General features: G+C 36.7%; 1 protein-coding gene across 1 annotated transcript in view; it reads left to right on the forward strand.

The window, feature by feature from the left end:
- Nucleotides 1-18,593, forward strand: part of LOC126352550 (28S ribosomal protein S18a, mitochondrial) — a 49,645-nt gene that overhangs the window by 8,618 nt on the left and 22,434 nt on the right. The window contains exon 2 of the mRNA XM_050002696.1: nt 8,827-8,963. Coding sequence (XP_049858653.1) covers nt 8,827-8,963 — 137 coding nt within the window. The remainder of the gene's footprint in view (nt 1-8,826; nt 8,964-18,593) is intronic.

Here is an 18,593-nt window from a genome sequence, read left to right on the forward strand (position 1 = left end):
GTCAGTTTAATTATAACCCCCTGGTACTTTGTACTGTGAAAGAAGAGTTCATGTCCTGTTTGTCCTGTTGTAAGTAAAATGACAGGGAATTGGGCTACTCAAAATTTTGTGAAATCTGGCTGAAGTAGTATATTACAGTTGGTGCTTTTAGTAACCACTCAGTTTGTGGATATATAATACACCAAAATGGCAAACCGATGTTGCACCTATCACCTACAAGCAGCTAATCAAGAAAACTGGGTGCTGTTGGGAATCAAGACTGCATGCTGTAATGCTGTAGATAGTGTCCTGGAAAACCTGCACTTGAAGCTTCTTTGGTAGCTGTTTTCAGAGAATATGATAAAGAAGAAATTATAGAACTCAAATAGTGGGTTCATACTGAGAGTGCTACATTAGAGACGTGTTGTGCAACTGTAGGAGGGTTTATAGAGGACCTCAAGGCACCAAAGTTCATATCTGAGGCAACAGAAGAAAATTTTACACACTTTAAGTGATCATTTTGATGGAGTTTGCAGGGGACTGTTCATTTTCAGTGGCGGCTTGCGTGTATAGGTACTGGGTGTTCACAAATTTGAGTGTGTGAAATTAATAGCATCTGCTGTTATACTTGTCAACAAGTTTGTACAACTGCAGCCATTGCCAATAATAATACCAGTAATAATAATAAATCCTGTGGAGGCCCGGGAAAAGAATAGGCCTCCGGTATGTTCTGCCAGTCGTAAAGGGCGACAAAAAGAACAAACCACTAATAGGGCTAATCCCCCTTTTAGTGTGATTAGTTGGTTCAGGACAGAACTAATGAAGCCTCGGACAAGTGCTGTCATGGTCAGGGACGGCGCTTGAACCCTATGCCCGTCCACAATGGTAACGACACTGTTTGCCACACGGAAAATGATTTAAATCCAAATAGAGGTGTTTTGCAGGATATGCTTCCTGCAACCACTCTAGAAGGAATACAAATACAGAGGATGAGATGGTCAGATGAAGTTAATCGACACCTATGTTCTGTTATTACCAAGCAACAAAACTAGGAACCAACATAACTGGATACAGATCACAAGTATACACAACATTTATTACCAGATACCCAGAATTAAAATTTTTAACAGAACAACGACTAGCTGATCAGATCCGTGTAATAATCAAAAATAACAGGATACTCCAGTCAGAATTAGAAAACATCAAACAACAAGGACAACAAATGCTGGAACAAATTAATGTGCAATCAGAAGAAGAAGAAAATACAGTAATGGACTCAAACATCCCAGAGCAAACAAACAAAGAACAACACATGTCAATTAAACAATCAGAGGAAAACGAAATCTTAAGACAGCCACCAGAACAAGCACAAATAGAACATGAAGTGACACACATGTTAGATATAGAAGAAAAATTTCAGCTGACATATATAGAATACGAAGACACAAATAAAGACATTAGACCATTCTTGCATAGACCACCAAACAACCTACAAGTCGAAACAACTACTATCAACACAATCATACACAACAAAATAAATGAAAATACAACTATGAAAGAGTTACAACTACTGGTTTATAAAGGAGCACTCACTACACTAAATATACACACTAGACAGAGATCAGAACCAACCAACACACAGAAGAAACCCACAAAACCAGCATGGCAACACAGGCTACAGATCAGAATAGAAAAACTGAGAAAAGACATCGGACAGCTAACACAATTTATAAGTAATGAAATATCAGACAAAAAACGAAAAAGGTTGTGTAAAATCTCACAACAAGAAGCAATAGAGCAATTAGGCGAATAACCAAACATTCAACACAAACCAACAGAAATTTTACCAGACAAAAGATAACACACACATTAAAATAGACAATCCACCAAACATACCTTATGGAGCAACATATGGTCAAGCCCGGTACAACATAACAGGCATGCACGGTGGATACAAGCAGAAACAGACACATACAAGATGATACCACAAATGCCTGAAGTTATAATTTTGCAACATGAAGTCACCCGAGCAATTAATTCTACGCACAATTGGAAAGCCCCTGGAAATGATAAAATAGGAAATTTCTGGCTAAAGAAGTTCACCTCAACGCATTCACATCTAACTAAATTATTTAACAATTACATTGCAGACCCATACACAGTCCCTGATACACTTGCACAAGGAATAACCTATCTAAAACCTATAGTTCAAGCAGACACAGCAAAATATCGCCCCATAACAAGCCTACAATCTACAAAAACATTAACTTCAGTCATTACACAGAAATTAATGACACACAAAACACAGAACAAAATTATAAATGAAGAACAAAAAGGCTGCTGCAAAGGAGCACGAGGATGTAAAGAGCAACTGATAATAGATACAGAGGTGACATATCAAGCTAAAACTAAACAAAGGTCGCTGCACTGTGCGTACATTGACTACCAAAAATCTTTTGATAGTGTACCCCACTCATGGTTACTACATATACTGGAAATATACAAAGTAGATCCTATATTAATACAGTTCCTAAACATAGTAATTAAAAATTGGAAAACCACACTTAATATCCAAACAAATTCAAATAATATCACATCACAGCCAATACAGATTAAGTGTGAAACATACCAAGGAGACTCATTAAGTCCTTTCTTGTTCTGCCTTGCTCTGAACCCACTATCCAGTGTGCTAAATAATACAAATTATGGCTATAATATTATTGGAACATACCCACACATTTGCGATACATGGATGATCTAAAACTACTAGCAGCAACAACTCAACCAATTACTAAAGATAACAGAAGTATTCAGCAATGATATAAATATGGCTTTTGGAACAGACAAATGTAAGAAAAATAGCATAGTCAAGGGAAAACACACTAAACAAGAAGATTACACATTGGATAACCACAGCGACTGCATAAAGGTGATGAAAAAAAAAAAAAAAACAGATGCCTATAAATATCTAGAATACAGACAAAAAATAGGAATAGATAATCCAAATATTAAAGAAGAACTAAAAGAAAAATGTAGACAAAGACTAAAAAAATTCTGGAAACAGAATTGACAGCAAGATGAAAGCTATAAATACTTATGCTGTACCAATATTGACCTATTCATTTGGAGTAGTGAAATGGAGTAACACAGAACTAGAAGCACTCAATACACTTACACGATCACAATGCTACAAATATAGAATACATCACATACATTCAGCAATAGAAAGATTCACATTAAGCAGAAAGGAAGGTGATTTATTGACATAAAAAACCTACATCATGGACAGGTAGACAATTTAAGAAAATTCTTCATAGAACATGCAGAAACTTACAAAATACACAAAGCAATCACTCATAAATACATCGACTACACCACTGCAATTTCATAACCACTTCTACAACCCTTTAGATCGCATAACATCAACAGATACGAAGCAAGTAAATTGGAAAAAGAATACACTATATGGCAAGCACCCGTATCATCTAACACAGCCACACATCGATCAAGACGAATCCAACACATGGCTATGAAAAGGCAATATATACAGTGAGACGGAAGGATTCATGATTGCAATACAAGATCAAACAATAAACTCCAGATATTACAGCAAGCATATTATTAAAGATCCCAATACCACAACAGATAAATGCAGACTTTGCAAACAAGAAATAGAAACAGTAGAGCACGTCACAAGTGGATGTACAATACTAGCAAATACAAAATACCCTGGAAGACATGACACTCTAGCTAAATAACACATCAACAACTTGCCATACAACAACATGTTCCCACATGCAAGTATGCACCACAAAATGGACTGGAGAATGATGAATACAAATTAAACTGGAACAGAACCATTATAACAGATAAAACAACACCACATAACAAACCTGACATCATACTCACCAAAAAAAAAGAAAAAATTAACACAACTAATTGAAATATCCATACGCAATAGAACAAATATACAGAAGATAACAGGAGAAAAAAATTGAAAAATACATCCAACTGGCTGAGGAAGTCAAGGACATGTGGCATCAGGATAAATTTGACATTGTACCAATTATACTATCAATTACAGGAGTCATACCACACAATATCCACTAGTACATCAACACAATACAGCTACATCCAAACATATGTATACAACTACAGAAATCTGTAATTATTGATACATGCTTAAATACTCGAAAGTTCCTAAATGCAATTTAACATATATCATACAGTTAAAAGGAAGTCACGCTTCATCAAGGTACACGTCACTATCAGTTTTAACCAGACATAACATCTGAGACAGGAAAGAGAAATAATAATAATAATATCATAACTTATCTGACAAAAGAAATGATTGTTTTTGTGGAATTTTGTTGTTTTGTACATAATTATGTACAGTTTAGGTCAATAATGAAATAATGCCTAAGCTTTTGCAACTCTCTGTTTCATTTTATTGTGTAAGTGGGAGTTTTCTTGCTTTCCCATTTTTTTTCGGATAAATATACAAGATACCTATGAAACTTTCTGGCAGTTAAAGCTGTGTGCTGGACCGAAACATGAACTTGGCACCGTTGCCTTTTGCGGCAAAGTGCTCTACCAACTGAGTTACCCAATCACGAATCGCAACCCGGCCTCAGAGCTTTATTTTTCTGTTAGCATTTCAAACAGATTCAAAGTAGTTCATGTTTATACTTCAGACGAAAGCCGATTCTTGCACAGTATAAACAAACTACTCCAAACACGAAGTGCCGTTTGTGGAAATGTTTAAGCTCAAGTAGTAATGTCTACCAGCATGGTTATTTGATTAGAATACAAATGAGGTGCTGAACTCCAAAAGGGCCTGAAGCTCACCACTGTTGATCCCACACTTAAGTGAATTTCAGAGAAACTAGTGATACAGCTTTTTCAAAGTTTCATATATAAAATGCAGACCTATAGCACAGTTAAACCTGCCTCACCATAAGATCAACAGATTTTAGAAGCACGAATGAATGCTACAATCTCACAATTGACTGTGATGTGTTTTAGGCCCTTATTATTCTCACAAAGGAAACTCCCCATTGCACCCCACCCCCACCATTCCTCCTTGCCCCCCACCCCCAATTTTGTGGCAGGAGGGCCCAGTGGACAGACTGTCAAACCTAACTCAGTTCAAGCATAAAAACACAAAGAAGGTGTACTGAACTGTTAAAAAAAAGAACTGTGAACTATCCAAGTTACAAAGTACAACATCGAGCACAGACAAATAGTTATGGCATCATGGTTAAGTGGCAACAGTGGTTGAGTCCCTGTTCAAAGCTCCGTTGTGCCCTTTTTTTCATCACAGAATTGTGAGGGGGGGGGGGGGGGGTGCGCGATGGGGAATTCTGCTTGCCAGTGCCTCAAATGTGTTACTGTATTATTAACATCATTACTTAACATATTATAACTCAATCAGAAACCCACAAAATAGGTTTACTGTCATTACAGCTTTGTCATAAAATTAGACCGGACGTCAGTATATGTTAGTATGTAGTGACTGAATTAGCATATCTGCGGAATGGGCTGTCATCTAGCAAGATTTATGCTGAGTAAATGGGGGTGAAAGTGTACCACAGTATGCTACAACCTGGTGGCACTGACGTAAACTTCTATTTGAGTGGCAAGGGCTAGCTTTGCACATCGGGAACTGTGCACATTGTTTATCAAATCCGAATGTATTTGGCCCATAAGGCAATAATGTAATGCGAGCTATCCATGTGCAATAGCTCCTTAAGACATGTGTGACTATGTGTGTACTTACGGCCCAGATGCCAAGTTTCACGCAGTCTAGAGGACCAATAGCATGGTAGATTTAAGTGCCATATTTTTCAGATGGCACCATCTACGTTAAGATTAATAGCATTGGAAAAAAATAACCAAGAAATCAACAAGGTGTTGCATGTTAAAGTGTTGATGTACTCTTGTGCTCTTACACAGCAACCACTACTGTTCATTTCACGTGGAAGGTACTGTTAAAATGCTTCATTGTGGGAACAGCCAAGCCACATTACGTCCCTTTGTGTTTTACTTTGGTAGTAAAGAACTACATAATATAAATGTCTGTGAGTGAGTGCCTTCTTGATGATACCAGGGCAGTTCAGGCATTCATAATTGGGCTGATTAAATATTTGAAGTTAATGATAGGAGAAATCGGACATTCACTACCTTAGTGCTGGATCTGCTGCCCACGATAGGAATTTTATTAAGTTGTGTCTTCATGAAATGGACTTTGATACATATGTTGAGTGGAGTTTCTTTGAGACCAGCCATGGAAAGTATCCTTGCAATGGATCAGCTGATGCTCTGGCAGTTAATAGTCGTTCCCAGAAGCCTCTAGATAACCAAATATTGATGCCTCTTGATCTGTTCAAGTTCTGCAGTGATGTATCATGAAAGAAGGTTAGCCACAGGCCACACAATTTCTGAGACAGGATGTAATGGGACATCCTCCTCTAGCATTATTTTTCTCAACCGTAGTCATCAGTAACAGTATTATTTTTCAAATTTTGGACAGGTCAGTATTATCTCAGCTGCTTTTCTGAAAACTTCATATATTATTATATAAAATGTTATATTTCAAGCTAAAATTTATGAAAAGGAGTTACTTTATTTTTGATGTTACAGTCGATAAGTACTAGCTCTCATTGTCCAGTTAAAAATAATTTTTTTACAGAGACATTTGAAATTGAAATTAATTTTGAAGCCTAGTATTGTTTACTATGATTATTTTTGGATTCATTTATGAAATAATAATCAAAATTAACAGAAATTCATTTGTTAAGAAAAATTGTAAACCCTTTGGAATATGCTTATTACCGCAGAGTGAAGTAGCAGTAAGCATGCCTGTGATGTGATCGGACTTATTTTTGTATTTCGAGCAAACAATGAAATTTCGGCTTTGTTAATGTGAAAATTCAAAAGACTGTATGATATACTAAAATGTGAAAAAATATATTAACATAACAACAAAAACTCTGCAACAACAATCTTCAAATTTATTGAGATCAATTCAACCATGAGAATCTAAAATGTGGGAATTTCAGATGAAAAAATCAAACCTGTAGACAAGACTGAAGCCAACTCTACACAAAAAGCTAAGTAAAATAAAAAGGTTATTGTAATCTTTGCTCCTCTCAAATTTTTCATAAGTCTTGGCTTATTGTGGAAAATAGCTGGAATTAGGAAAGAAACTCTTCCAGGATATAGCAAGATAAAAAAGTTGAACATATAGCTAAGATACTGACCCCCAGGACTACCCAAAATTCAGCACCCAAAACATTTTCATCAAAGTTGCAGGTGTGTATATTTTGATAGTGAAGGATAGAGGCCATTGTACAAAAAGCCCTCTAAGACAGCTTGACTGTGTGTCATATGACCAATTCTTGGCTACATTTGTTCATAAAAATGATTTGTGACTGATTGAAGATGGACTCTCCAACTCTCACAATACATTTTCCTATTTGTGAAGAAGTACAAAGTACGGCTGTCCTCAGATATATTTAATTCTGATCAGTAATATATTCTTATTCAGCACAAAATATTGCTTAAGTATACACAAGCGGTGCTTATAAATTAAGACCATGTTTATAAAGTTGTCCAAAATTGGCACTTTCTCATGTGTGTAAGTGGGTGTAAACTTGGGACTCCTGTCGAAAAGAGCCTGTAGAAATGGAACCAAAGGCAATATCAAGTTGAAACTTATGTACGTATCAATCCTAGACATTGTGGAATCATCCCATAAAATTCCATTAAGTTTGTATATGGCTGAATGAATACAACCTCTAACACTGGACCACTTGATGAGGAATGTTCCAATGATGTGTATGTAAGAGATACAAATGAGTTTCTGGTATTAATTTTACTTTAGTTTAATTTCAGAAAATATCATCCATGTTTTAAAAATTAATTAGCTGTTGGCCGTGATTACTTCTTTGTAGTGCTGTCTTGTTCCAGATTCAGGTGAAAAATTTAGTTAGATCAAGCAGAAATAAAAAATAATATAGTTCTGTATTTGTGTTCAACCTGAAGTTTGGTTGTAACCAGTGTTTTACTGGGTTTGTTTCTGTTAAGAGGCTACAGTGTGATTGTCACTCTCTTGCCCCCTTTCTCCTGAAATCTTGGTTGTGGTATAGATTGGCTGGAAGATTGTCTGCTTGTGAATTGCCAAAACCAACAAATGAGAATGCAAAATAAAGATTGTGCTAAAAGATAAAATACTTCTACAGTGCAGTCTGATGTCTGTTTGCTCCATATTTAATGTACATTTGTTTTATCATAAAAACGAAAACTTGTAGGCAGTGTGGTTTCAGTAACATGAGACTGCAAATTTTGTGTGTGTGTGTGTGTGTGTGTGTGTGTGTGTGTGTGTGTGTGAAAATAATTGAGAGTCTTTTTGTTGAGCCTATCTGTGACTCAGCATCTCCAACCTTTGAACTGTCTTACCTAGCCATTTAGAAAGGGGCATAGAACTTAGTGGACTCTGCATCACAATGCCTCTTGGCATTTTTCACATTAACTAATCGTTTCTGGGGGCAAAAGAAATAAGTGACATAAAATACCCTTGGATGTAACCGGGGATTGAACACCAGTCATTAGTATTTGTTATCTAACACTTACCCATTGATCCACACAAGATGATTGTACCAGTACCAATCAGGAATGAGAAACATAGAAAAGTAGATTGTATTAACTATTTTATTTCAAAAATAAGGCTTTCCAATTCAAAGTAACTATATTAATTGTTGTTGTCCATTAGAGATTTGTACACTACTTTAATTAATTTATAGACAATAGTATGGTGGTAAGAATATAATAATGTCTTTTCCATAGTTCAGGAGAAGAAAGAAGGCAAGACTCTTATCATTGAAGCTGTCACTGTGCCATCTCCACGACAGCCACTCTTAGTTAGGACACAATCAGATGGCCCATGCCATTTGTGTGCCTTGGGCCTGGACATAAAACATACGGTAAACTTTTTTACTTGAAGTGATTATCCTGTCAGCAGTTCTTTTTAAGATTAAATGTACACTGGTGATAGAATATTGCCTCTTTATTATTATTATTATTATTATTATTATTATTATTATTATTGTTAGTTTGCACTTGATGCTAACACCTCTAGTAGAAATAATATGAATAACTAATCTCTACATTGCTTACTTTGTATTGTTCTCACACTAAGTTTCTCACTGTCATAGCTCAATACTAGATTTACAAACTGAATAGAAGCAATTCTTTTCTGATACATTGAGAGCTTAGTTTTGAAAATTGAATTTACTTTATCAAAAGCACTCCAGTCCATTTTTACTCTTTTTGTTTATTTTCGTTTTTCTGTCTATGCAGTTAGTCTTCAGGTATCCAAAACTGAATAAAATGTAACCTGGTTCTATGACTTTGTTGTTAATGTTAATTTTTTTCTGTGTGTCCATTGTGCTCTATTTAATAATATCGTAATTATTTTGAAGCCATCTTTCTAACTTACATTATTTTTTTCCATTTGTCATTGAAGTTTATCCATCATTAAGACAAACTGGGCATTGCCACCATCAGAACATTGGTGCCTCAGATGTGTTCCATCTGCCTGTATTCTGTTCTAACTAGGAACACAAGGAAACACATGATCATAAAAGAGTTATGATTATTAGGGCATGGAGTCACAACAACAAGGGCACACTGGATGTAATTAAAAGTAATGAATACGTTTGACTACTGAGAGCCCTATGTATGGCCTTATAAAGCTGTTGTCACTGTCTGTTGTTACTGGAATCATGCTTAGTGCACACGGTGGAACAGGTGAGTGCAGTCAGTGACTAGGCTGCCCCTGGCAGCCATCTTGAGTACCTGTGGCTGCAACTTTTGATTGTCAGCATGCACTAAGCTTGGCATAATCGCCTGACTCATGTCCACTGTGGCAGGTTATTACAAATTCCTTTTTTGTTTTTCTAGATAATGTTCTATAAATTTTCTCTAGGACTGATGATGATAATTTTGGTGATGTGGAACCTCTTCGCTAGACTGATCGTTTGTGAATATGCTTCTGCTGCAGACTGAGAGGTTTCAGAATTTTAGAATGTGTACACAAATGCTTTTCTGTTAAAAGTTAGTTATTGCGTTAGTTCTTCTTTGGGCACTGCATCTTTTTACGGGTCTGGGCTTCCTTAATGGTCTGTTCCACATATCTATGTTCTCTGTTTTTCTCCTCCATTCTCAGATCGCAATCTCGGTAAGGTCATCCAACACATTGTCTATCTATCTTACTTTTGTTTGGTCCTTCTTTTGTGTGTAATATGGTCTTCGTTACATTTTTCTCATGGGTGTCTTGTCATATGATATCCTCTCTTTATGCCCTAGCAAGTGATTTGATAAGTTTAACTATGTCTTTACCTTGTATAAGTTGCTGTAGTTCATTGGCCGTATCTTATATCCCAACATTCCGTCCCACCACAAGTTCATACATTTGTTCAGATGATCTTGTGTTGTTCATATCTGCTTCTCTCTTTGTTCACATTTCCAAACCATAAGTAAAAACTGGTTGTACAGTGGAATAGTATTCTTTTGTTTTTCTTGTTATTAAAGAACTTTTAAATACTTCTGAGGTTGCAAAAAAGGCTGTTTCATAGTTGTGTCCATTCTCTAATAAATTATCTTGTATTATCACTGTAGAAAAGAACTTAAAGATTACTGAAACAGTTGACACCTTTAAAACATTTTAATGAGGCCATCAGGTCGTATTGTCTCCTGCTGACCTTAAAATTGGACTTATTCTACATTTTGTCATAGTTTAATTTACAGTTTTGGCTCCTTCTGGTCCCATTACTTTTTGTATTTCTTAAAGTATGTGTAGTGATTTTCTGTGTACATTGGTGTGTAGATTCATTGTTGTGTCAGTGTGTGTGTGTGTGTGTGTGTGTGTGTGTGTGTGTGTGTGTGAGTTTCTGAACAATAGGCATGAATACACTTGTGATGTTCATAACACATGGTAGGATCACATGAGGCTGTTTACAACATATTCAGTACAACCTCATTCTGTGGCCAAGAAATTCTGTCTTTGATACCGTTAAGGCTTTCTGTATTCAAGTGCCCAATAAATAAATCATTTAGGAATGTCTGTATAAACCTAAAATAAATTTTGAATAGATAATTGTGAAGCACCTTAACTATTTTGCTTTTAGAAATACTTCAGGGATGTAACAGAATGTCTTTTAACATTACTAATAATTTGCACTTACATAGACTCACCCGGAGAAACACCCTTTATGTGGTACACCTTTTATTAAATCAAAGTTGAGCACTTCATGTAAAATCTTGTCACTTAAACAAAATATAGCTGTGAAGCAGAAGATACAAGAATGTTTTGATATTGATACTACTCTTTGCAAAGTGAATGAAACTAACTTGACTTTAGTCAGTTTATTCAAGAAATTAATTGTAATTTATCTTCTTTTGCTTTACACCACGTAATATTGGAGTAATTTAAAAAAAGAATCTGTCATCTTGCAAATGACAGCCAACAGTAGTAATTAAAACTCATACTGCATCACCATTATTAATCTCTGAAAAAATGTGCAATTAGTTTTTTTGTACATACAGGGGTGTTAATGCTACTGAAATAACTGGTTAGGTTATCAGTAACAGCATATACACTGGTGTCCAAAATTAAAGCAACAGACGGCTATTTTCCTGTCCTGTGTCTAATTCATGATATAATCATACTAACTGTCAAACAGATGACTGTGCAGTTGTGTTCTGCATGGAAGGTGGCATTTCAGTCAATGGACAACGATGCCAACAGTGATATCAAGGCACCTATGAATTGAGGTAGTGTTTGTCAGGTAGCCCCACATCCACAATCGCTGTGTACACTGTCACGGACAGTGCAGTATGGCACAGAGAAGATACCTACTGACTCTCTGCAGTGGAGGGCCATAGAAAGAAAGGAAGCAGGACAGTCAGAAACTGATTTGGCGTGATGGCTTAATGTGAATCATTCTTGGATGTGGTGACAGTTTATAGAGACCGAAACTGTATCCCAAAGACCAGCGCAGGGCCAACCACATGTGACTTCAGGAGAGAGGACCATTATTTGGTTGTAATGGCACAATGGTACCGGATTAGTGTTGCATGACAACTGGCATGTGAGCTCGCAGCATCCACTGGACGTGTTGTATAGAGGCAAATGGTGTGCAGGAGACTTTGGCAGTGTGGCCTTTATTGTTGGAGACCTCCTGTATGTGTTCCTCTGACAAGTTTTCACAGAAGGGAATGTCTATAGTAGAGTCATCAACAGGCCACCTGGACAGTCAAACAGTGAGCCAACATTGTTTTCACAGATGGGCCCCAATTTAGTCTAGAGTGATTCTCAATGGATTTGTGTCTTGAGGGAACATGGAACATGATTTCATGACCCAAACATTGTGGAAAAAGAGGGATATTGAAGAGGATCTCTAATGGTGTGAGCAGAAATTATGTTTACCACTTGAATCCCTCTTCACGAAATTGTACGGGTGAGTCAGCAAGATGTAACTGCTCTCTTGGGAATTTGTGGTTGTTGTGAGATGCTGTGGGCCAAGACTTTGTACTGACAAACCCTAGTGCTCAACCTCATAGAGCACGGGCGTTTGATATTTTCTTGGAAATGTAAGTTATTGCACGTATGATGTGGCCTGCTCGATTTGAATGCCATAGAGCAAGTCTGGGATGCACCAGGGAGATGGCTTGCATCACATCAGCATCCAGCAACCGCTCTCCAAGACCGTGAGCAGCTCTGCAGGAAGAATGGGTGTTACTGCCTCAACATGAGCCTGATGACATCATTCACAGCATGTCCCATTGTTGTCAAGCTTGTATTGGTTCCAAAGGTGGTCACAACTCCATTCTGAGCACATTAACCAGTTCTCAAAATGTGTGTGCAAATATGTTAAGTTGGAAAGAAATGAACATTTTTGTCTACCATTATGTATGTTGCAGTTGTTTATGTTCTGTATTCTTTACATTGTTTCTACTTTATCACCACCTGTTTATATTATCTTGAGGCAAAATCAATGCACCATTGCAAAATTTCCATCTTTTGCTTTAATTTTGGAAACCAGTGTATTTACCAGAAATATGTTACAAGATACACATGTCTACATCCACATCTTTCTTGTTGGAAGATTCGAACAAAGAAAAAAAACTTTTGAAAATAAATTTCAGTTGTTTCCATTATTCTCAATAACTTTACTACAAAGTGTACATTATTGTGAAATATCAATAGTGCTTTTTATATACATTCCAGTGAGATAATTAATATTTTCAATGTCTCTTTTGTACACAGAATAACAGTTCATTTTATTATGTAAATGTTTCATGTCAGCCATAAACAAATGTTTCTCTGGAATGACTGGACCACAATTGTATGAAGTTTTGTGGACAGGAATTCCACATGTACTATTTGTTAATTAGTCACATCATAATTTGTCACAATGCACTTGTAAAAAGACTAAGTCAAGTTCATAACACTTAGTTATGTGAACACTGCTACATCAGTTGTGGGTTTGTAATTCTATTTATCTTAACCAGTTATTAATTGATGAGTTCATATGTCATTTTTAGATACACAGTTCCCCATTTACAGCGGGTTGGCTGCATCTGCTTTAAGTAGTTATTAATTAATCAGGTCACCAAGCATTGTTAACGGCACATGATTACATTGGTTGTGAGTTCAAAATTGGGTTAAAAAAATCATCCATTTGTATTTAACAATATGTTACATAAACTTTTTTGTATTGTTATTTGTTATTAGTTCGGTGCTATATTAATGACTTTTGATCCAATTCTCAGTACACTACTGCAACCAATGAAAGCAGCCTGATAAGTTTGAACATTCCCTTGAAAGATACATCCCTATTCAGGCTACAGGCAGTGAAAAAGAGAGAGGGAGGGGGGGGGGGGGGTAGGAGAATGACAAAAAAAGGAATCCACAGATTGTTCCCATCTGAGCATTCTGACAATAATTACCAATTTAGTTATAACTAGGCTATTAAAGTTATTGATGATTTTTTCAAAATTCACACTATGAAGTTTTTTAAAATACATGTTTAATATATGTTTGTTAAAAGAAGTTGTTGCAACAGTTTTCATTATATTGTTCTTTGCATCGTAAATGTGCCCAATTGTCTTAGAGAATGTAATGGATAAATTGTTCATGTGTAACAAAACATGTTGGAGATGGTTTTTTACAGTCGTGCAGCGAAATACATAAGGAGTTTTTTCTTCAGATATCTACTTCGGCAATGTTGACTCAAAGTACAGGAAAAGATTGTCATAGATTGATGTGGGTTTGGCCAGTAAGTGTAAGATCATATGCGGCGATCTAAAACATATTCACTACAGCTTCATTCCAAGGGCAAGAAATTCTATCTTTGATATTGCCAAGGCTTTATATATTAAAGTGCCTGATAAAAAAAATAACCACTGAATGTCTGTATAGCTGAAAAACAAATCAGGAACAGATCAGTATGAAGCACCTTAATCATTTACTTTAAGAAATATCTCAGGAGTGTAATAGAATGTCTTTTATCATGAATAATAATTTATACTTTCATAGGTTCAAGTGGTGAAACACCCTTTGCATGGTGCCCCTATTATTAATTCAAAGCAGAACACTTTCTTAACTGTGGAAAATGTCATCACTTGAACAAAATATAGCCGTGAAGTGACAACCACAAGAATCTGTTTTGATATTGATACTACTCTTTGCCAACTGAATGAAATTAACTTAAGTCTTCTTATTCGAGAAATTAATTGTAACCCATCTCCATTTGCTTTACACCATGTAATGTTGGAATAATGTAAAAGTATCCCTTCATTACTATTTTATTTTGCATCACTATACTCAATGTCTGTTCTACTTTTTCTTCTTTCGTGTTTTTCTTTTGTCACCTTACAGCACGAAAAACAAACAAATCCGGGGTATGGCTGTGGGCACCCATATAGCACCATCCTATGCCAACCTATTCATGGTCCGTCTAGAGGAATCTTCTAAAAACCCAGAATCCTAAGCCCCTCACATGGTTCAGATTCATTGATGACATCATCGAAGGTGAAGACACCCTATCCACATTCCTCCAGAACCTTAACAACTTCTCCCACATTTGCATCACCTGGTCCTACTCAACCCAACAAGCCACCTTCCTAGATGTTGACCTCCACCTCAAACATGGCTACATCAGTGCCTCCATCTGTATCAAACCTACTTACCACCAGCAATACCTCCAATTTGACAGCTGTCACCTGTTCCATACCAAGTAGTCCCGTCGGTACAGCCCAGCTACCAGTGGTCATCGTATCTGCAGTGACTAGCAGTCCCTCTCGAAGTATACTGAGGGTCTCACTGAGGCCTTCACTAACAGTAATTATCCTCCAAACCTTGTACAAAAACAGGTCTCCCATGCCTTACCTTTCCAGTCTCCCACCACCTACAAAAGTTACAACGTCCAGCCACAGAGGAGCATTCCCCTCGTAACTCAGTACCACCCAGGACTGCAGCAACTGAATTACATACTCTGCTGGGGTTTTGATTACCTCTTGCCGTGCCCTGATATGAAAAATGTCTTGCCCATTGTCCTTCTCACCCCCTACCATGGTGGTATTCCAACGACCACCAAACCTACACAATATACTTGTCCATCTTTACACAACCCCTGCACCCAATACCTTACCTCATGGCTCAAAAACCTGTAACAGATCTCTATGCAAGACCTATCCTATACATCCTCCCATCACCACCTACTCCATTCTGGTCACAAACATCACCTATCCCATCAAAGGCAGGGCTACCTGGGAAACCAGTCATGTGGTCTACAAGCTAAGCTGCAACCACTGTGCTCCATTCTATGTAGGCTTGACAACGAACAAGGTATCTGTCTGCATGAATGGCCATGGACAAGCTGTGGCCAAGAAACAAGTGGACCATCCTGTCACTGAACATGCTGCCAAACATGATATCCTTCATTTTAATGACTGCTTCACAGCCATATGGATCTCACCCACCAGCACCAGCTTTTCTGAATTGCGCAGATGGGAACTTTCCCTGCGACACATCCTATATACCTGTAACCCACCTGGCCTCAACCTTTGTTAATCACTGTCCTCACCCATGCAGCCCCTTCCCGGTTCCCATTCCAGCACTAACCAGCCATCATTCCGCCATCACATCCAATCTTTTTATTTCTCTCCTTTTTCGCTACTCCCCCTCCCCCCTCTCCTCTCCCCTGGTGTGTGTGTGTGTGTGTGTGTGTGTGTGTGTGTGTGTTCCATTTTTTAAAAGAAGAATCTGTCATTTTGTAAATGGCGGCCAATGATGGTAATTATATCTCGCTCTGTACCACATGTTATTAATCTCTAAAAAATGTACCATTAATTTTCACACATCTAGAGATGTTAACACTACTGAAATAAATGGTTTGGTTATCAGTAACAGCAAATGCAAATATTTACCAGAAATACGTTGCAAGATACATTAAGTCTTTCTCATAGGAAGATTCAAACCAGAGTAAAAAAATTATGAAAATCAGTTTCTGTTGTGTTCATTGTTCACAGTAGCTTCACTACAAAACAGATTATTGTGAAATATTGATACTGATTTTCTTATACATCACAATGACATAATTAATATTTTTATATACTCTTTTGTACGCAGAATAACAGTTCATTTTATTATGTATACATTTCATGTCAACCATAAACAAATGTTTCTCATTCCCAGAGAACCAGTACAGATGCATGTATCTCATGCCACAATTGCCATATGACTGCATATGATTTTTGTCCTTTGTCTTCTTTAGTACCTGACTGTTGCACTAAGTTAAATCAGATTTTATGGAGAACATCACCCTGTTTCACCCCTGCTGTGAATATAAAGCTCTTGTTCTTTTGTCATTGACTTGGATTTTTGACTTTGTGCTTCATTGTAATTCAACTAATGTTTTTAATAACTTTTGAAATCATTACTGGAGAATAACAGCAATCAAATATGTAATTAAATACTAAGTAGTCTTGATTACAAGGCTGTATTAATAATTAATAATCGAACATCAGACCAGCAATCAGTTTAGATTTTTATCAAAAATCATCTTCAGACCACGTCCCATGAGGTGAGGAGCACAGAGACCAGCTGGAGCTTTGGTAATTGTTGACACTTACCAACTTTGATGTTGGATTATTAATTATTAAAAAAAGCTGTGCAATCAAGAGTGATTAGTATTTTAATTAACATTTTTAATTTTTCATATGCTCAGTTCTTTTAGTGTCTTTTACCATGCCAGCTTGTAGCCCCTGATCGCTGAAACCAGTTGTCTACCTTATTAAATCATAACTGTGATAGAAGTAATCAGTTACTTCCTTATTTGTCCTCTGACCATTTAACGCATCTTTGTAGGGTATGCCAGATACAGTACAGATGTAAAATATACATTATATAAAAAACACACTAATTTGGGTTGGATTACACAATGATGGAGCAGGAAGTTTTACATTCCTGCATTCATATGAGCAACTTCGGGAAATGATGCAAGATCAAAGTCAGGATGACCAGGTGGGGGTTTGATCCTTACTGCACCTGAATGGGAGTTCAGTGCCTTAACACTGCACCAACTCACTAATTATTTTATTTGGAAACAAAACTGCCAATAAGACCACACACATCTAGAGCGTACAGTTAGCCTACATCAAGCATAAGAACGATAAACAATGACATGAAGCTATTCTATTTCACTTCTGAAAAAATATAATCACGCATGCCAACAGTACTTCCTTCGCAACTGTAATTGATTCCCTTCATTGTGGTAAGAAAACAGGAAGCCAGTAAGAGAGACATTCTTGGGCAAAGCCTCTCACAGTAAATATAGTGCACATGTTATCACATCGAAAATATATTCAACAGTTAACAAGGACGTACTATTTTTGTAAGCTAACATTCCCTTTATTGTAGAAAGACTCCTCAGAGATCTTTTTAACTCTGCTATAAAGGCCATATCCTTCTCAAACCCATGTATGAATGTTGGCAGTGCATTATAAAGTATGTGGCCTCTTCAAAAAGTTGAGATTGGTTTTATTACTGGCTTATAAATGAGGCTGGCTGAGTTACTAAGGTGAAAGTTTGAATAAACATCTGTAAACAACAGATCTGCATTTGACAAGTCAGTTGTGAGCAGGCAATGTTAAGGCCATCGTTAAAGATCAAATTTATTTGTCAAATTCACTCTTGTCTAACCATGTCTTGTTACTTCCAGGAATCTTCATTTTCAGATAGTATTAGGTGTCAGAGTACTGTTCTACGGGCTACAGCTATAATTTTATTTTATTATGCCTGTTGTTAGGCAAAGACAACTATAATGGTTTTTAACTCAGTGTTATCTTGTAATTAAGCAAATGTAGATGATTGTGCACTGTCCTTATTGCCAAGAATGTAGTCATTGGTTATTTTACTTCACCAATTCTCAGTTAAGAACCTGCTGACTAAAGGCGTATATGAAATATCTTCCATCTATCAGAAGTTACTTTCAAAGCTGCAGGTTCTCTTTTATGTGAATGTGTGGCACAAGCTCTTCCTTTAGCAT

This window comes from Schistocerca gregaria, chromosome 1 (assembly GCF_023897955.1).
Source record: "Schistocerca gregaria isolate iqSchGreg1 chromosome 1, iqSchGreg1.2, whole genome shotgun sequence".
Taxonomy (NCBI): Eukaryota; Metazoa; Arthropoda; class Insecta; order Orthoptera; family Acrididae; genus Schistocerca; species Schistocerca gregaria.